The sequence below is a fragment of the Lolium rigidum genome, chromosome 4 (assembly GCF_022539505.1).
Source record: "Lolium rigidum isolate FL_2022 chromosome 4, APGP_CSIRO_Lrig_0.1, whole genome shotgun sequence".
Taxonomy (NCBI): Eukaryota; Viridiplantae; Streptophyta; class Magnoliopsida; order Poales; family Poaceae; genus Lolium; species Lolium rigidum.
The window spans coordinates 65,673,545-65,693,465 of record NC_061511.1 but is presented as its reverse complement, the minus strand read 5'-3'; the positions used below and the strand labels follow the sequence as shown (position 1 = coordinate 65,693,465).

The 19,921-nt window shown below is 48.3% G+C and overlaps 3 protein-coding genes and 1 long non-coding RNA gene across 4 annotated transcripts; 1 reads left to right on the top strand and 3 right to left on the bottom strand.

The window, feature by feature from the left end:
- Positions 1-425: 425 nt before the first annotated feature.
- LOC124708091 lies at positions 426-2,376 on the bottom strand. Its single transcript, XR_007005044.1, has 2 exons — positions 1,766-2,376; positions 426-742 (listed from the first exon to the last, which is right to left on the bottom strand). It is a non-coding gene; the product is annotated as an uncharacterized LOC124708091 (long non-coding RNA).
- Positions 2,377-6,455: 4,079 nt separating this feature from the next.
- On the bottom strand, positions 6,456-7,250 carry LOC124706512. The gene has a single exon (XM_047238179.1). The coding sequence runs from the start codon at positions 7,153-7,155 to the stop codon at positions 6,634-6,636; it is 522 nt and encodes a 173-aa protein (XP_047094135.1). The 5' UTR covers positions 7,156-7,250; the 3' UTR covers positions 6,456-6,633.
- Positions 7,251-10,166: 2,916 nt separating this feature from the next.
- LOC124706225 (BTB/POZ and MATH domain-containing protein 2-like) lies at positions 10,167-11,204 on the top strand. Its single transcript, XM_047237873.1, has one exon. The coding sequence runs from the start codon at positions 10,167-10,169 to the stop codon at positions 11,202-11,204; it is 1,038 nt and encodes a 345-aa protein (XP_047093829.1).
- Positions 11,205-14,771: 3,567 nt separating this feature from the next.
- LOC124647185 (putative F-box protein At1g53360) lies at positions 14,772-16,335 on the bottom strand. The gene is made up of 2 exons (XM_047187157.1): positions 16,180-16,335; positions 14,772-16,098 (listed from the first exon to the last, which is right to left on the bottom strand). Exons 1-2 carry the CDS (start codon positions 16,333-16,335, stop codon positions 14,953-14,955), a joined length of 1,302 nt encoding a protein of 433 aa, XP_047043113.1. The 3' UTR covers positions 14,772-14,952.
- Positions 16,336-19,921: the final 3,586 nt, after the last annotated feature.

The following is a 19,921-nucleotide window of genomic DNA, read 5'->3' as shown; positions in this document are numbered from 1 at the left end:
CCTACGAGCACCTGCATCGATAGAGATTTACCGATCATCCATACTTAGAAATTTGTTGTTTGAGTTGGGCATATACAAGCAATATGTACTACTAGTCACGACTTGTTGCAATTGCAAAATCACACTTCCAAAAGTCTTTAAGGTCTCAAGCCGTATCTCTTCTGTGTTTTCGTATGGTCTGTGACTGACTAACTGGGTACCACAGGGAGGACGAGTATCTACCTCACATCTACAGGATCAAAACAAAGAGGACTCTGCACTAGTGTCATTCGATCTTCTCGTGAATTGAAATGAGCGCATGTTGGGCCACAAATTGCGAAGAAAAGAACGCAGCTTCAGGCAAACTGATTTCAAGCTTTCTTTTGATCTGTGATGCAAGTTTTAACTGAACCAAAGCAAATGAATAAGAAAAAGGAAGAACGAGCTTAGACAAACGCCTCTTCAGACTTCATTGAACCAATGTTTACAGCATCGCACCAAGCAAGTTCAGCAATAGATGGAAGAAGCGCTAACCACAATTTACAGTCACCTCGTCAAAAGCGGGTTGCGGCTGCTGCTACAGCGATAACCACAATAACTCTGAATTCTTAATATTGCTTAAACATTAGATCACAATGAAGCTATACTCTGGATTGTTAACCATTACATCGTAGCTAAATGTGAAGGAATGCAGCTCCTTAAGCTTCTTCCTTGGCCTAGCAACAGCATGAGCTTCTTCAGGGCATTGCTCCTCCTTGTAGATCTGCAATAGAAGAAACCAGAAAGAGCTTCTTCAGGACGTATGTTCAAAGTTCAAACATAAACAGATTCACAAGGTCAACAGTTGTGCAGGAAAGAAAGAGGCCAAAAAACTACAATAAAATGGAGTTTAATCTGTGATAAGTAGCTCATAGGTGCTGAGTAGTCTAATGGAGCTCAATGATTATATATAATAATCTAGGGATCCTATTTTACTCAGGTTATGACTACAAACCTTGAGCTGCTAAACATGAATAAACACACTCTTTCCAAGTTATCTGAATCTAGAGACCTAAACAAAAACCTGACTTTTTTCCTACAATTTCCCTATGGGACTAATTTGCTAGACCGATGCAAATCACTTGTGACACTGGTGCTATGCAAGCTTGATTCAGTTATGGTGCCGGTTCATTTTCTTGAATAGTTCATGTATACAAGTAAATGAAAAAACAATCCCCATGGGACTCATATTGACTTACAAGATGATGTACATATAGAAACTCCTTAATTAACATAGGGCATCTCCATCATATTTTTTAATTGATCATACATCGTTGTTGATCATCTACTCTAACTTCGAAAGACTAAAAGTGCTCTTAAGTTTCAGTTTGAAGACATGGTCCGTTTTAAGGCATGGTGTTGTTGTTTCTGAAATACTTCTCCCCAACTCCCAAAACTAATGAGACAAAAGATCCGTAGCTGATTAAAAACAGCATAATAACTATGAACAAGAATCCCTTCTAACTAGCATGCTGATTACACAACAATTCTTGGATTAGATGGATGCACCATGTGCCTGCAGACTTGGAAATTGCATAGCTCTGAACAGCTTCGCCATGAACATAAAATATTCAGAAAAAGTAAACCGGGGCCAGAAAATTGCAACTACAGATAGCACAAACTAACTGACTATCTGCACAAATGGGAGGACAAATTTCCATGGCTCTGCATGACAAAGAGGTCTTGCAAATCGGCCGGAGAAATGCAAAATCTTTACAAATCTGAAAGGGCAAAAACAACGACTTACACTTAGGTTCCTGCAGCACTTGAGAGAGATCAGCAAATCCCAGGCCATTCTCATCTACCACGGTGGAGAGAGACCAACATATCTGTCTGCCAACCACCACTTTTCCTGCGTTGAAGACGATGCTGCCCTGCAATTCTACTGTCTATCTAACAAATTGAAGACAGGCAGCAGTGCCATCCACAAGTAGCCTGCAAGAACCACAGAAGAATCTAGTGTCAAAATTGAAGCACACAGAAAAGACCTCCGGACGGAAGATGATATAATCCCCGGAGATCAAAATGGAGAGAATAGCATGAGAAAGTATTATCAGGAAAAAAAGAAGGTAAGGCCATCTTCGATCTAATTTCAATTCCCCAATAGCAAGCTGCTAGAGAAGGATGAACGGGGGGACCTCCTATCCCTGCCGGTCTGGCTACTGACGCCGACCAGGGCCTGCCGCTGACCCCCACCTCTCGCGCCACCAACAGCTGCTTTGGCGCGGATCCATCCCCTGTCGACGCAGGGACAGAGCGGCGGCCTCACGCCGGAGGGGAGGAGCAGGGGTGGAGGTGTTGTGCCCTCAGGTTGAAGTGGAGGACTTGCGCTCGATGCAGGGAACAGCGGGGCGCCGGCGGCCGGTGGAGGGCTCCTCCGGCAGGTCTTCGGGGATGGATGCGCGGGGTAGGAGGAGGGGCGGAGCGGCAGGCCGACACCGCAATAAGCGGGGCGCCGCCGGCCACCGGGATGGGCAGGTACCCGTGGCAGATCGTGGGATGGAGGAAGGGGGAGGGTGGAGGGCGTGGGATGCGGGGAGGAAAGAGCCACGGTGACTGGGGCGATATCTGCGCTTCCAAGAGAGAAAAGCCAAACCCAACGGCTCCACTTGGCGCAGACTGTTGCCGGACTGACAGAGTGACCGACCGGGTGTAGCATCGGGGCACTAAATTGAAAGATGCTCGTTTGGAAAAGTAATTGACTATTCTTAGCACGAATCTTGGCATAGAGGTGAACGGCAACGATAGCATGCACTGCAGTTTGGTTGCATACGAAAACTTTTGTCTGCATCCAGCCCATGTTATTGTTCGGCTGTGTTCCTCGTGTTGATGCTCCGCACAAGCAAACTTTTTTGACAAATTTCAGCAAACACCTAAGCTGCTGTTGAAAGAGAACTGCTCTCTTGGTTGAGTTGCATAGTGGATGGAATTGCTGAAGTTGACCGAGAACGACATTCTAGGCCATGCTTCGTTGACGTACGGTGGCATGATTGCAATCTGCTAACTGACCCAACACTCTGCATCTTATGTGGATTTTTTAAAAGAGACAACTTATGTGCATTTGGTGTGTACCCCTCTCAATCAGCCTAGCTAGTGTGGCGGGTTAATTATTTGAAATGTGCCATTACTGCTTACCAACTTATTCCCAAATCTCCGAAGATGTGCTTATTGCTGTCAGATGTTGTTGATGTCGGTTATTGTTGTTGTAGTGTTGGTGTGTGTTGTGTTGCCGCGCGTATTGCTACTGATGTCTTTACCTTGCTAGGTGTTGTCTTGTGTTGTGTTGCCGTGCCTTGGCGTGTGCTGTGATTGTCTTAGCTTTGCTGGGGTAGCACGGCTTTCAAGCTCTGTTTCCCTCATAAACCGAACCAATCTTTTTTCTATTGATCAATAAAATGCAGCGTCATCTACCATTGTGTTAAAGGAAATGTGGTTAACGAGCAAAATCTCCTTTTCCGGCGTAAGCCTTCGAGATGCCAAATCTTCTGATATAGAGATAATTTGATTTATACGATGTCCTCGAGCGAGCTCCGCTGGGCCGACGTCGCTGGCATCGCGCTCACACACCAGTCTGATCTCGCCGACTCCCGGCGATGCAAGCGAACCGATCGCTCAACACGGTGACCATGGAGTTCTCAAGGGCTGGGAGCGCATGGTGGAGCTCAACACGGTGACCATGGAGTTCTCAGTGTTGGAGCTCAAGCCTTTCACCCGGCAGTTCAGCTTCGACGTCATTGAGAAGGGAGAGAACGGCGCCGGTCGGCTCTACCTTCTCACCATGTGCGGCTCCTGCATCGAGGTTTGGGGTGGTTGGGAGGATGGCAGCAGCGGTCTGACATGGACCCTTGTGGAGAAGTCTGTGAGGTTCCAAAGGGCCATGGCGGCGATGATTGGTTCGGAGCATTTTTACCGGTGTGGGATGGATGTCATTGGGGTCGTTGCCGGCGTCCTCTTCTTGCACAATGGGGATCGACTACTCTCCATTGATCTGGAAACTATGAAGCTGTGGATGGTGTCGCATAAAGATAAATGCCCGTTGGCGCTGATTTTCCCTTACACGATTGCGTGGCCGCCTTGGTTCTTGAACCCTAGTGGAGAAAGTGCATGATAATTAAGATGGTAACCCATGATGTTTTATACTGTAAAACTTTCTTCTTTTGCTTCTGGGGTGAAATCTTCTGATAATATGCTCAACACCCTGAATTTGCTGCAGAATTGTGAGGCTACACTTCAGTTTATGATGATGAGATTTTGTGACAGGAGGTAACGGAAAAGAAGAAATTTGATTGTCCATATGAATTCCTGGAGGATGATCGGAGCGCAACTAGTCCAGCTGTGCTTACATGTTTGAGCCTCGTATGACACAGTTGTTCAGTCTTCAGTTCTTAGTTGTTGTTATGCTCAGCCAATCTGAAAGACCAGAAAGACAAGTGATATGAACTGGTCTTGTATCCACCCACTTCCCTTTGTTATCTTCTACTCTTTCTCGATGTGTATGCTCACTCTGTTATGCAACTGCATACTCTAGTAAATGTAGCATTTAGCACGCTTTCCTGATTTCTTTACCCCCGATCATCTATGTCTTCGCATTAGTTACTTAACCTACAGTTGGTGTGATACAGTTCTGGTTGGCATGAACAATGGGTGCTATGATTGTGTCAAAGGTTGGTAATAGTTTATCAGTTGATATTAGTGCCATTTTTATCTAACTATCTAAAGAAATTTTGAGGTTCACCACGGATGGAAATTGCAGCCTCAGGTTTTGGGGCTTTTTCTTCAGTTTATCTGGGTGAAAGGTTTTGAAGGGAAATAAACTCCGATTTTACAGAGACAGGGTATCCTTGTCTTTCAGTCATATTGTATATGGACTTGAAGAGGCCGACAACAGTAAGATGTCTGAAAGTCTGATGTTCATATGTACCCACCTATTCTAGTGTTAATAAATCTTGTTGTACAAAAACCCGGCTTCAAAGTTTTGTAGAATCCTCCGTCCGTGCGGTGCGGCGCTCGGTAATGAAGCTGCACATCTAATGGCAAAGGAAGGCTGCGACAATAAATTATGTAGGGTGTGGTTTGATGTAGCACCTGTGTGTGTCGAGAACCAGATTGTAATGGATTCTCTCACAAATTAATATATTCATAGCGTTTGATCTCAAAAAAAAAAAAATCTGGTTGTCTGCCCACGAATGGACTGGGCTGGCATTCTGCATTATCTGGCTCAACAGATAAACTATGTTTGCAATTCTGCGTATTTTTTTAAATTATGAATCCACCCAATGCAACCATATCTGCATTAGTTGTACTCAACACTTACCCTCATGACGAGGCCCCGAAGGCTTGAAGTTTTGACTGGCACCATGGCACACAGCACATGTCATCCATTATTTCCAGTTAAGGATTAGAAGACTAGAGTACTTTGATCTCCAATCTGAATGCAGCAACAAATAATAGCAACTGAAACAAGCCCAAGAACGACCTCCACGGGAAAGAAGCATACATTGTAGTGCAAACACCTAGACTAGGAGTTGAGGAAGATCACATACCTACTCATGCAGAATTTTACTTGTCTACCCAAAACCCAAGTAAGCAGACATACAAAGCCATCAAACAGCTTCACATTGACAGACCGCGCTTGGTACCCTGTAAACAATGTCGTACTGAACTACACCAACGAAAATGATAGGCCATGTCTCTGTTTCTGTTTCTAGCAAAATGGAAATTGCACAGCATGTTAGACATTTATTTCAATGTGAATGCAGCAACGAACAACGGCCACTGAAACAAGCTGAAGATTGAAGAACAATCCCCAAACGAAAATGTACAGTACAGTTCACAAATCCCAGAGTATAAGATAAACAAGAACATATTCATGAAGACCTTGGTACGCCCGAAACGAAGTCACTCATGAAAAGTCTCTCCCGTCTGTGGAAAGGTCTAAGCAATTCCTGTGCAGCTACTTGAAGCTCATCCATAATTCCAAAACAATTCCCACTGATGCCTTGGGCAAAGTTGCAAAGTTGCAAGTATACATTCCAGTGCAAAGTTGCAACTGGAACAAGCCCAAGAACAACCTCCATGGAAAACAAGTATACATTCCAGTGCAAAGTTGCAAACACCTAGACTAGGAGTTGAAGAAGATCACATACCTACTCATGCAGAATTTTACTTGTCTACACAAAACCCAAGTAAGCAGACCCCAGACATACGAAGCCATTAACAACAAACGGCTTCCCACTCACAGACCGCGTTTGGCTCCCTGCAAACAATGTGGTACTGAGCTACACCAAAGAAAATGATAGGATATGTCTCTGTTCGGTTTCTAGCAAAATGGAAATTGCACAGCCTTGAAGACATTGATTTCAATGTGAATGTAGCAAGAAACAACTGGAACTGAAACAAACCGGAGAACAATCTCCAAACAACAATGTAGAGTACAGTTCAGAGTTCACAAAATGCAGAGTAGAAGATAAACAAGATCAGAGACCTGCACGAAGAAGAAAAAACTAGGAAATGGGTAACGCACTACACAACTAGAAGGACATCAACTCTGAAGATCATATATGAGCTATGCTGCGATTCCTGATGATAATATTTCCTCGTAAACTCAAAAAAAGATCACAATGATGATGGTGGTGGTGGTGTCGCTGTTGACAACTTCTTTGCCTCGTTGCCTTGCTGGTGACCTTTTCCAGCAACCTTATCATCCAAGACATCCTTCAGCCCTTCCTGATATGTCTCCACATAGTTCTTCACCGCACTCGTGTAGGTCGAGGCACGGGTCATGTATATGCGACGTAGCATGGGCTTCAGGGTCTCTGCCCCACCCCTCGCTGCCACCGCAAGATCCTCAAGCATGGTAGGCTCACTTGTAGTCTTCCCCTCTTTGGTGATGTTGGGGTTGGGTTCCTCTTTCTCCTTATTGTAATCATTTGGCCTGAGCTCAGGACCAATGTCCCTAACCCAGGAAGCCGCATAGAGCCTGGTTGCCTCCTTGAGGATGCACCATTTCTCATTCAGTGAGAGCTTAGGACGTCTCTTGGTGCCCGGAGGGTCTGGTAGAGAAGACGGGAACGCGATCTCTCTCAGATCATACCTCACGTAATCGTACAGCTTCCTGCAGACGCCTCTGAACTTCATCCTGACTGGTACTACGACAACCTCTTTGTGTGTTGTTTCGACAATGGATTAACCTGCGTCATGGTAAAAGTAAAGTCAGAAGTGACCTTCATATACTGCTTTCACAATTTTATTCCAAATTCCTAACACAAAGCGGGTTTAAAAAATGGAGGACGAATGTATGAATTGCGATCTTGGATTCAGAATGTACTTGTGGGCGTGATAAGTGTGGTAGCAAATCATTTTTAGAGATGAACAGGCAAGGAGAACAAACTGCAAATACTCGAACCACCCAGGGCGCATATGCTCATCTCAGAAGCATTTAAGCAAACACCTTGCCTGTAGAAGGAAACTAGGATGCTGCTGCAGCTCACGCGGCCTGTCACCTCTCTGTGGCTCGCCGTCGGACTTCAGCCGCTCCGGGAAATAGGGGCGGATACGTGGTATCGTAAGCAGGGGCGGCACGACAACCGGCGGCTGACTGCCCGAGTTCCGTGTCTTCGTTGGGATATTTTGTACAGCCCAGTTGACACCACGGGAGATGAGAAGTGTATCAAACTGATAGGGCGCGTTTGGTAGTCTGTGAGCCCCTGGCTCCGCACCGGCCCAGAAGAAATAGGGTGTTTGGTTGCCTGGAAGTCCCCTGCATTCTGGTCCAACCGGTTCTCAAATCCCCCATGGGATAGACCTAGAGGTACATCTGAATCGGTAGTTTCCAACGGACCTGTTCCATTATCGTGCGATTCTGCACGCCCTCGTGCAACGATTGCACGCGTGGAGAACCGCGGGAGACACCGTGTTGTCGTGGCCCTCGCTCCCCACTTCAAGTCACCGGTTGCCTCCTTCTCTCTCTCCATTCACTTCTCTCACTGACAGTCACTGCCCTGTCGCATCAACCGTCGCCCATGGCCTCCTCGCCTCCTCCGCCTCCTTCCGCTCTGGCGCCAATGGATCGTGCTGTCCGGCCGACGGTCACGCGGTCGAATGAGGCGCTCCTGCGCATCGTCCGAGTACGAGGCTGGCGGCCTCGATTCGGCGGCGCAGATCGATGCCGCACACGTACCCGTGCTGAATCGGTCGTCGCCGTTCGCGAGTACGAGGCTGGCCGGTGTCGCAACTCGCAGCCATCGCCGCTCTTCAAGCCGCCGTGATTCCACCGGCGGACCCCTCGATTCCGGTGGTTTTTGACCCCTGCCCCCTAGGGTTTTCGTCGGCGAGGGAGGCGGCAATGGCGACAGGTGCACCGGGCTCCAGTAGGAAGATGGAGCCCCCGCTGGGGTTCGCGTCGACCCCGATGCACCCGCCGATGCCATGGGTCATGCCGCGGCCGCCTACTCCGAATGGCGCGCCGCGCTTCGCGCCACCGCTGTTTAGCCGATCACGTGCTCGTCGGCAGCCGACAGCTCAATCAGCTCCTCGCTTCCCGACCGCGGCTACGATGATGTACCAGCCGACAGGTGCTCCTGCTCCGCCTTCACCTCCACCTGGATTTGGGGTGCGATGTCCTCAAGGACATGCCGGCGCTGGTGCGCGGCCTCCTCCTCAGTCGGGGCCGCTATCACACTGCCCCATCACCACCCCATCGTAAGCACTTCAATCCATCTCTTCCTGATAGATGATAATGTGGATGTGTTCGATGATATTGTAGCAGCTCCGACTGATGTGCATGTAGATAGTATTCATGTCAGTGTGCACTGCATGTGAAGTGATGTCATGGACATGACAATGCCAAGTCTATGATGGAGCTTGAGCTTGTGAATGCCAAACTCAAGCTCCATGTCAAGTCCATGCCATTGCTTGACATTGGCAATGCCAAACATGATGGACTTGACATTGGCAAGTTCATGGCATTGCTTGACATTGGCAATGCCAAACATGATGGACTTTAGATTGGCAAGTCCATGGCAGTGCTTCACATTGGCATGGACTTCATCCCTGTCTCTGGTGCTCACAATGCAAGTATAGCCAAGTCTTTGCATTCTTATTGCATCTGCAGAACTGGCCTTTCCTGGAAACTTTTTCGGACGGGCTTATACTGGACGCAAGGGACATTGTCGTGCGGGTGCAGCTTTGTGACCTCAATATAGGGTTCATTGAAGCCCACCGGCAGATCACCGCGCCAAGGCTTCACGTCGACCGTCCTGCAGACCTGGGGCATGTTGCCAAAGTGCGGGTGCCGGCGTTCTTCGTGTAGCTGGAGAGTCAGGACCTCATTGCCCTCGCCGTGCCGCCCTACTTGGAGTAGCACCTGATCAGCAAGTAAGCTGAAGAAGAATGGCCCGCCGGTGAAGGTGTGGTTGTACATGGGCGAGCGCTGCGTCGTCAAGGTGCAACTCCAGTGGAGGGCCGAGCGCGTCGACTTCATCAAGGAATGGAGTGAGTTCGCCCGCAGGCTTGCCCTCCGCGTCGACGACACAATCGTCTTCACCTCTATGGACGACCGCTTCAAGATCGACGTCTTCAGGAAGGAGACTTCATGCTCCAGCATCTTCAGCTGCAGGAGGTATCGCGAGCCCTTATGCTGATGCTCATCGTTAAGGTGCTGGTACTTGATCCCTGTCTGGTTATGCTGGCCTCTATAGGATGACGCTGCTTTTGTGCATATGTCTGCTAGAGATGCTCGTACATGATTTGGCTAATCTCGCCCCTTTTTTTGGCCAAACCCGCATAAAAATTGTTATTATACGGATTTGGCTCGTACAGGATGTCTGCTAGAGATGCTCTAATCATGCAAGTGTTTTTTTCGATAAAGGAGCAGCAGCCCCAGCCTCTGCATCAATTGATGCACACGACCTTTTATTAAACATATAAAGTATCAAGTATCAAGTGTTGAGGTATGCGTTTGTTTCCGACTGCAAGTTATCGCCGTGTGTTGGCTAGTTCGGCTAGTTTACCATGTCAAGTTCTGTACGAATCCTATTCCGAGTTGTGTTAGAGCTGCTGCTGCAGACGTGTATATATACACCTGAAGGGCTTCAGCTAGAAACCGAAAGTTGCAGCGCTTGATCGTGTGGGCGAAATAACACAGGATGATGAGGACGGCGTCGACGTGCTACCCAAGCGCTGTGCGGGGCACACACACGTTCAAGATCACCGGCTACAACCTTCACAGGAGCCTTGGCGCCGGCAAGGGCAAGCCCCTGCAGTCCGCCACCTTCGATGTCGGTGGCTACCTCTGGCGCATCAAGTACATCCCCGAGTGGATGTTTGAGGAGGAGGACAATACAGATCTTGCATTCATTTTGCTTCACCTTGTGACCGATGATGCCGAGGCGAGGGCGTTGGTGGAGTTCAGGTTGCTCGACCCGGCCAACAAGCTGCCACCGTCAGTAGTGCTCTCCAAGAAGAGGTTGTCTGTGTTCAAGCGTGGGCCTGCCCTGGGCACCTTGTTACAACCATCGACGTACCTGCGAGATGACAGCCTTGTGATTGAGTGCGACATCACAGTTCTGAAAGAATCCATGGTGACTGCGGCTACCTTCGACATCTCAGTGCCTCCCTCAGATTTGGCAGAGTATTTCAAAGAGTTGCTAGAGAAGGAGGAGGAAGCAGATGTCGTCTTCAAGGTTAAAGACGAGGTTTTCCCCGCGCATAAGATTGTCATTGCAGCAAGATCACCTGTCTTCAAAGCGGAGCTCTTTGGGCCGATGAGCGACATGACAAGGCGGAACATAACAGTTGAGGACATGCAGCCTGCTGTTTTCAAGGCGTTGCTGTATTTCATCTACACAGATTCGTTGCCTTCCATGGAAAACCTTGAGGGAGACGATGGTAAAGAAATGGTTAAGCACTTGCTCGTTGCTGCAGATAGGTATGCCATGGAAAGGATGAAGGTGATGTGTGAGAGCAACCTTTGCAAAAGTCTCGATGTTGAGAATGTCACCGGTGCATTAGCTCTAGCCGACCAGCATCACTGCAGCGAACTCAAAAATGCTTGCCTTGAATTTATCGCTTCTCCAGATAGAATGGATGACGTGATGGCAAGCCAAGGGTATGCTCGCCTCAAAAGATCTTGTCCTGCTGTGGTAATAGATGCCTTCGAGAGGGCAAAAAAGTCCCGCGGAATTTAGCATGCTCATCCTTTCTTAGCTTGAAGTTGGCCTCTCAGTTATTAGTTCTAGTGATCTTTTGGAGAAGGATGGGCTTCTTTTTTAATAAGATGAGACCCGTCTTGCTATGTCTAGTATGTTATGAGGACTCATATTATTTATGAAACATTACCAAACAGAAAAAATATGATAGAAAGTTATTGATCAGCATAATTAGTGCAGTATTTTGAGGTTACCATCGTTCCAACTATACTTTGAAGTAGATTAGCACATCGTATCGTATACAGCAAGCCTAATCCATAAGTTTAGTGTCTGACACTATCAGTTGTTCGTAGAAGCAGGTTAGTAAATTGACCAATTCGACGTGTGCCTCCAAAGTGTATGCACTTAATTTAATTTTCCTGGGCTGCTGGCCTTGCAATATTTAGGTTAATGATTAGGCTTGCTATTAATTACTCGTACCTACGAGACAAAAAGTTGAGTGAAACTCGATACAATGAACCAGTCTTTCTTGCTACATAGTTGTTTGGTTTAAATAATTAACTGGAGATGATTTTTCAGGAGATTTTACTGCGCATTTAAATTTGAATGAATCTAAAAACACGAGGTTAAAGATTGTGTTAGAACGGCAAGAGATCTTCTCGACAACCCGCTCCCCTCGGTCGCCTCCTCCAGGCGACAGGGGAGCCCAACCCCAGTCCGCCGCCGCCGCCTCCTAGTCCCCTGCCCGCTCCCTCGTCGCCTCCCGAGGCCGCCGGCGGCTAAGCCGTCCACCGCCGATGAAGGGGGCGGCGAGGAGCTATCCCTCTCGGGCTCTCGCACGGCCGTCCCGGAGGGAGGACGCCATGCCGGACCCCGGAGGTCGCCGCCGTCCTCCGCCCCTCCTGCGCCCTCGCCGTGGCGTCGCGCCTCGCGGCCCCCTGCTGCCTCCTGCAGCTCGCCGCCCGCCGACGCCCGGCCATGGCGCGGTTCAGGCTGGGGAGGGCCCGTTTGGGCTCGATCTGGGCCTGGAGGGCCGCGGCCTGTGCGCCGCTCCCCGGCCCTTCCGGTGTGTGTTCTGTCCTGTTGTCTTCTCCGGGCCTCCCACGGTTCTTCGTTGCCGCGTGTTCTGGTGGAGGCGTTCCTGCCCGCGTCGCCCTTGCCTCGGCGTGGTTCGTCGTCGTCCCTGCCGCGGCGCATCTCCGACCGCTCCTCGCGTCGGTGCCCCTGCGCGTTGGCCCTGCCGGCGGGTTTGCGGAACGGCTTCGACCTTCGCTGCTCTCCGTAGCTTGCCGTCCGTCCTGCTCCTCGCCCCGTCCGGCCATGGCGCGGCTTCTGTCTGGCTTGTGGTGGACGCGGTTGGCCTTGCGCGGCGCTGCTCGGCTTCCCTGTGGCTGCATTGTGCATCGCTGGCGCTAGCGCGCGCGCAGGCTCGTTGGGTGGTGACAAGCTTCATGCCCTGCTTTGGCTCGCGGCGGAGAGGATGCCAGACGAAAGTCTTGCACTGTGTCTGGTCAGTGCCGTTGGCAGCGGCGCCTTTTGGTGTCGTTGCCCTTCTTGTTGGCGTCATCGTGTGCGGAATCTCCGGCGCTGCGTGTGTCGTGTGGTCTCCGGGTGAAAACCCAAGCTCCTTTGGAGCGGGCGACGGCGGCAGCTATGCCGCTACCTTCTTGAAGGCGCCGCCTGTGGAGGCATCGACTTTGTGCCGTGTTAGGGTGTGTGTTAGTCTTGTTCCTCTTTTCAGGTTTTCGACTCGGTTTTCCTTATAAACTGGGTCGCGTTGTGCGGTTTTTGGGCCCGGTTTCCCTTATTAACTGAGCCAATCTCCTTCTATTAATATATCGAGCAGCTCACCTGCCGAATTCTCAAAAAAAAAGAAGAAGATTGTGTTAGAAACTTACAATTCAGTTATGTAGTCCAATGCACGCCAGAGCTACAGACAGTAACGGGACTACATATGCAGCCACCTAATCCAAAATGAGATATTTAACTTGTCGTGATGTCTATGCTAGGTAAGAAAAAAAGAAGATTCCCGAACTTATTGTCTTTCAAATATCAGGAACAAAAATGTATTAATGGACAGTTTAATAAAAAGAATTAAATAATTCACCAGGTTTATGTTCATGCATGAGTGAAGTAGCGAATAGAGAAGTAGTGTTGCATTACCCAGGTCTAAAGTAAAGACATATGTCATTGAGTGAATTATGATATTCTATACCCCTTTAAAAAAGTTGGTTTTGTCCTTAACAGAAAGAACTATGTTCTCTAGGTCTATTTAGCGGCATAATGTTTGACAGAAATCAGGTGTCTTTACCCTTTATGTATATGCAGAAATGTCAATGCACAATATCATATCATCGCGAAGACGAGTAACCACTTCAAATAAAATATAACAAACAAAACAAGAGAGTGATGCTTCCAAATGAAGAAGAAAAAGTGTGACATAACAAACATAAGAGTAATATTTACTTAATAGCAATGCATAACAAGTTGCATGCTAAAGATATTATTGCTTGAAATAACTTGAAACAAAATGAGTTCCAAATATAAAAAAAATATTTTCTCAAATTTGCCCCACAGCACGGAAAAGTGACAAAAGTAATCCCTTCGGCTAACTAAAACAGCACGCAACAGATAGGAAGACCAAACTAAAGTAGAGGAGGTAAGACATATCCAAGCCAATTTCAGAAAGCAAGACGATTTGGCCTATTCCCAACAACTGATTACGATGAACCGTGTTGATCAAATGCTTGACTGAAAATAAATTTGCAGGAGGCAGTTCTATCCTTTTAATTTTGAATGGCAACAAAAATCAGGTTACAGCTTATGTTAAAATTCTTCTAAAGTTTGCAATGCATGCCAGGGCTACAACATACAGGTAGCAACAATGCTACATACACACCATCTCTTTGTAGTACATAAAATAATAGAAATACTTAACTTGCTCTGAATTTATAGAATCAACATAAATTGATCAAATCATCAATTACTATAAATAAGAGAAAAGTCAGTATGGACACTTAGAATACTTGGTAATGGACGTGATTCTGAAGTTATAATATGGTCAGTCAGAATTCAAGAAGAAAAATACGTTCATGGACTGCTTAATCATAACAAACAATAACAGAAAGACCAACAGGGGTGCATGAGAGGTAATAGCGAATTGTGAAGTTGTGTGATTCCCCAGTATCAACTTAGGAAATATCATGGAGTGAATTATGCAGTTTTCCACCCCTAACAAAATTGTCTTCTCTAACACATTTCAGCTAAATACGGATTCAGTGAAAACCAAGCTGATATGTTTACCCTCGCTGTACATGCAGCAATATATAATGGTCAATCCACAATATTACTTCCATCACGGCCAGAGTAGTCATTCAAATAAGAAAAGAGAGTAGTCCTTCCAAATACAGAAAAAATAGAGTAAGGTAACTATTTAACATGAATGGATCACAAGTTGCATACTAAATTCACTTGCTTGAAAATTGAAATAAGTGGAAATATAAATAGTTCCAAATACTGATAGCATATTATCTCAAATTTACCCCACCTGAAGAGCTTCAAAGTGACCTTACAAGATCTCTATGGCTAACCAGCATTGTTCAAAGCCACAAAACAGCACAAATCCAAACACAAAAAGGTAGGAAGACCAAACTGAAGTAAACATAATAGAGCTAGGAGCATAGGACATTTCCAAGCCAGTTCCACAGATCAGGAAGATCAGCCACATGCCCAACAACTGATTTTGATCAAGTACTGCTGCGCCCAGTCCAAGAAGCTGCAGTGGCTGTTAGTGACCCTCGGCCAACCATTCTGCAAAACAGGGAACATAGAGTGCACCATCCACGAATTCAGTTCTAGATGTGCTTATAGCACTGACTTTCTGATTATCCATATCGTATGACAGTGTCATGTTCTCGCTGTCGGTGATGAAAACCATATTGCAATCTGGGTGAATCGCAAATAGCGTATAGGAGTGATCATCTTCATCAAGCTGCCTCCCGAATATTTCTGAAACGTTAGCAGTGTGCTTTAGGGTCCACTTCCCGGTAGCATAGTCCTGAAGAACCCATACACAGAGTTTGCAATCATTATCATTATCTATCTGCCACGCATACAAGCACCCCTGAGACTGCCCAATCGAAGTATAGTTATGCTTATCTGGCGTGTCGTCCGGCATATCAAATTCCCTCCAAACCTTTCCCTCCATGTCCACTGTGACTATTGTACCATAATGGGTACCAAAATGCATAGTGCCATTCAGTAAAGCACACTCTGGTTTACCAATGAGAACATTTTTGTAACCCCACTCATTCTCCACGGAAGTCCATCGCCGAGTGTCAGAGGAGAAGATGGCCACTTGTGCAAACTCGCCGAAAGAATTGCTCAGAGGGGCAAACACCACAAAACGGGACGGATTGGCCGCATCAAAAGCCAAGAAGAAGTCATCTATATCGTCGTAAATCACAGGAACACCATCCACTGGGTCCGGTAACACAATGAGAGTTAGCACCTTCCACTGCCCAGTCGCAGGATTGCACACAGCATAACCGTATTTCTTCTTGTTTCGCCCTTTGTAGGATTCCCAGTACTTGCAGAGGAGAAGGCCCCCGCAGCTTTGTTCGACCTCGACGCGTTCGTACTTCCCGCCCAGGAAAGGGAGAGAAGGGTCAACCATTGGTGCGCCTTTCCCGGACAGATTGCGGAAGCTGAGGCCGCATTTGCTCTTGTTGAAGAAGAACCCGGATAGGGTCTGCGGGCACCTCTTGCGGAGTTTGGGGTCGGAGCAGAGGGCAAGCCACGGCTTTGACACGCACTTGAAGCGGCAGAGGGACTTGTAGGGCACCCGAGACAGGATGTCGACGAGCGGCCCCTCGGGAAGACTCCCCAATGGCTGCTGCTCCTGCTCGTCCTCCTGCTTCTGCTTCTTCTTCATCTGCAAACGGAAGAGACGGCTCGTTTCGGTTCCCGTTTGTTGGATTCCAGATCGGAGGAAGGAAGACGAGGGGGAACAAACCTCGAGCGAAACGTCGGTGGCGGGGAACGGCGGCGGCGGCGGCGGCGGCGGATGGGGCGGAGCGTCCTCGGCGCGGCCAAGGCGGCCTGTCGCCGGCGGATGGCCCGGCACCGTGCAGCCATGCTCGCCTCCTCCTGCTCCTCCTCCTGGCGGCATCGCTTCGACGCTTCCTCGGGTCGGGCTCCCGGATCAGTGCGTCCTGGCCCTTGGTTCGACCTTCGCCGCCGCTGCTGCCCCCGGAAGTCTAGGGTTTTTTACTTGGGACTAGGAGAATGGAGCGGCGGCTTTAGCTCATTAGCTGTCTAGATTCCCGATGGAAGTGGAATGGACGCCTCCTCGAATTGCTGTAGAAGATAAGGAAAATAAGCGCAATTCCGTCAATTACTTCCGTAGAAACAAATGTTTTCCTCCACAAACAAAGGGAGTAAGTATTTTTAGATTTTATTATCCTTAGTCAATATTTTATTAAAAGATAGAAAAAATATAACAATACTTATATTTATAACATCAAATCTAAATCACTATATCCATCTTGGAGTAGCATGTAAGTAGGATGCTGATTAGTGGGCACCCGTTGGACCAGTAGGTTTCGACACAATATTGCGCCGCAAGAATGGCCATGCCGGAATGGCTGCGAGCCAGAGTGCAAGGACAACGATACGCCTTTGCCCCGACGATATCTTGTGGCGACATAGGGATGACAACCGATGAAGAGAAAAAAGAAGCAACTACAAAGCTTTCATATATTTAAAGGTGTGTGGTGCTAAAAGACTTTGTCCATTTTTCAATTTTATTAGCACCCTTAGAGAATTAAGAGATATTGACATGCATGTTAGGACATTTAGGGTGTGTTTGGTAGCCCGGGTCAACAAAGAATCCCTCTCTCCCCTCATACATGCTTAGCTTAGCTATGATGAGCTGAGATTGTGGCGTGTGTTTGGCAGCTCGTCTGTCCTCATACCAGCTGAGTAGAGATATTGTTTGGCTGGTTTGTATGTGTTGAGATATTCTTTGGTCCAGATTTTACACAAAGGTCCTCGCAAAAAAAAGAAAAAGCAATCGGGTCCCTGCATCCATTCTTACCCAAGTCTGCATCCATGGAGCCGTGGCTGGCGGCCGAGGCGGGCGGCAGTTGGCGGCCGAGGCTGGAGGCGGTTGGTCGCCGTGGCTGGAGGTGGCTTGCCGCCGAGGTTGGAGGTGGCTTGCCGCCGAGGCTGGAGGCGGCTGTCGGCCGTGGCTGGAGGCAGCGGACCACAGATGAAGACAGGAGCTTGGGCGGCGCTTTTTGGAGGCGGCGGCGTGCTGCAGAGGAGATGGAATCGAACGGCGACCAACCGCCTCCACGGGAGGAGGAGGAGGATCGGAGGAGGGCCGGGAGGGGCGACATGGGAGCATCTCACGGGAGGAGGAGGAGGGTCAGAGGAGGGCCGGGAGAGGAGACGCAGAGAGAGAAGATGACATGAGAGGAGGAGGACGGGGAAATGAGGCGCCGGGTGGGGGTCTGGGGGTCTCGCGGGACCAGCCGAAGTGCCGAACAATGTTTTGCGGGATGTGCTCGTCCCGGATGAGTAGTGATACGTCTCCAACGTACCTATAATTTCTGATGTTCCATGCTTGTTTTATGACAATACTTACATGTTTTGCTTGCACTTTATAATGTTTTTATGCATTTTCCGGAACTAACCTGTTAACAAGATGCCACAGTGCCAGTTGCTGTTTTCTATTGTTTTTGGTTCCAGAAAGGCTGTTCGGGCAATATTCTCGGAATTCGACGAAACGAAGACCCAACATCTTATTTTTCCCGGAACCTTCCAGAAAGTCAAAGGGGGACCAGAGGGGTGCCCTGGGGGCCCCACACGTGGTGGCGACGCGACCCAAGGGGGGGCGCGCCCCCTAGTGTGAGGAGGCCCCGTGGCCCCTCCGACTCCGACTCTTCGCCTATTTAAGCCCTGGTGACCTAAAACATCGATACCAATTTACGAAACTCTAGAAAGACTCCAGGGGCGCCGCCACCATCGCGAAACTCCGTTTCGGGGGACAGAAGTCTCTGTTCCGGCACCCTGCCGGGACGGGGAAGTGCCCCCGGAAGCCATCTCCATCAACGCCACTGACTCCATCATGCTCCGTGAGTAGTTCCCCCATGGACTACGGGTTCTAGCTGTAGCTAGTTGGTACTCTCTCCCCCATGTACTTCAATACAATGATTTCATGAGATGCCTTACATGATTGAGATTCATCTGATGTAATCGGTGTTGTGTTTGTTGGGATCCGATGGATTGTTACATTATGATTAGTCTATCTATAAAGTTTGTGAAGTTATTGTTGCTGCAATCTTGTTGTGTTTAATGCTTGTCACTAGGGCCCGAGTGGCATGATCTTAGATTTAAGCTCTATACTTATTGCTTAGATTGTATCTATGATGACCCACAAGTATAGGGGATCGCAACAGTCTTCGAGGGAGTAAAACCCAATTTATTGATTCGACACAAGGGGAGACAAAGAATACTTGAAAGCCTTAACAGCGGAGTTGTCAATTCAGCTGCACACTGGAAACGAGACTTGCTCGCAAGAGTTTATCGATAGTAACAGTTTTATAGCGAGTAGCAGTAGTGAAATAACAACGGCGGAAGTAACAAAGACAGCAGTAGTGATTATAGTAAACGAGCAGGATTAAAATACGTAGGCACGGGGATGGATGAACGGGCGTTGCATGGTTGAGAGAAACTCATGTAACAATCAAAGCGGGGCATTTGCGGATAATAATAAAACGGTATCCAAGTACTAATCAATCAATAGGCATGTGTTCCATATATAGTCGTACGTGCTCGCAATGAGAAACTTGCACAACATCTTTTGTCCTACCAGTCGGTGGAAGCCGGGCCTCTAGGGAATCTACTGGAAATTAAGGCACTCCTTTTAATAGAGCACCGGAGCAAAGCATTAACACTCCGTGAACACATGTGATCCTCATATCACCGCCATCCCCTTCGGTTGTCCCAATTTCTGTCACTTTGGGGCCTCGGGTTCCGGACAACAATACGTGTATGCAACTTGCAGGTAAGATCATAAAGCAATGAATATCATCATGAATCGATAACATGTTCAGATCTGAAATCATGGCACTCGGGCCCTAGTGACAAGCATTAAGCATAACAAGTTGCAACAATATCATAAAAGTACCAATTACGGACACTAGGCACTATGCCCTAACAATCTTATGCTATTACATGACCAATCTCATCCAATCCCTACCATCCCCTTCGGCCTACAGCGGGGGAATTACTCACACATGGATGGAGGAAACATAGCTGGTCGATGGAGAGGCGTCGGTGGTGATGATGGAGATGATCTCCTCCAATTCCCCGTCCCGGCGGAGTGCCAGAACGGAGTTTCTGGTCCCGAGACGGAGTTTCGCGACGGTGGCGGCGTACTGGATGGTTTTTGCGATTTCGACTTCTCCCCGTGCGTTTTTAGGTCGAAGGCAATAAGTAGTCCGAAGGAGGGCGTCGGGGGCCAGCCGAGGCCGCCACACACTAGGGCCGCGCGCCCCCTCCCGGGCCGCGCCGGCCTGGCGTGTGGGGCCCTCGGGCCCCCACCGGCTTGCCCTTCCGGCTCCGTCGATATTCTGGGAAAATAGGACCTTTCGCATAAATTCCGAGGATTTTCCTGAAAGTTGGATTTCTGCACAAAAACGAGACATCAGAGCAATTCTGCTGAAAACAGCGTTAGTCCGTGTTAGTTG

Bases quoted from the DNA above. Each gene is read 5' to 3' on its own strand.
- LOC124706512 (XM_047238179.1), bottom strand. From the start codon at position 7,155: ATGAAGTTCAGAGGCGTCTGCAGGAAGCTGTACGATTACGTGAGGTAT.
- LOC124706225 (XM_047237873.1), top strand. From the start codon at position 10,167: ATGAGGACGGCGTCGACGTGCTACCCAAGCGCTGTGCGGGGCACACAC.
- LOC124647185 (XM_047187157.1), bottom strand. From the start codon at position 16,335: ATGCCGCCAGGAGGAGGAGCAGGAGGAGGCGAGCATGGCTGCACGGTG. The intron at 16,099-16,179 runs GTTTGTTCCCCC...TTCCGTTTGCAG, and splicing joins CCACCGACGTTTCGCTCGAG to ATGAAGAAGAAGCAGAAGCA.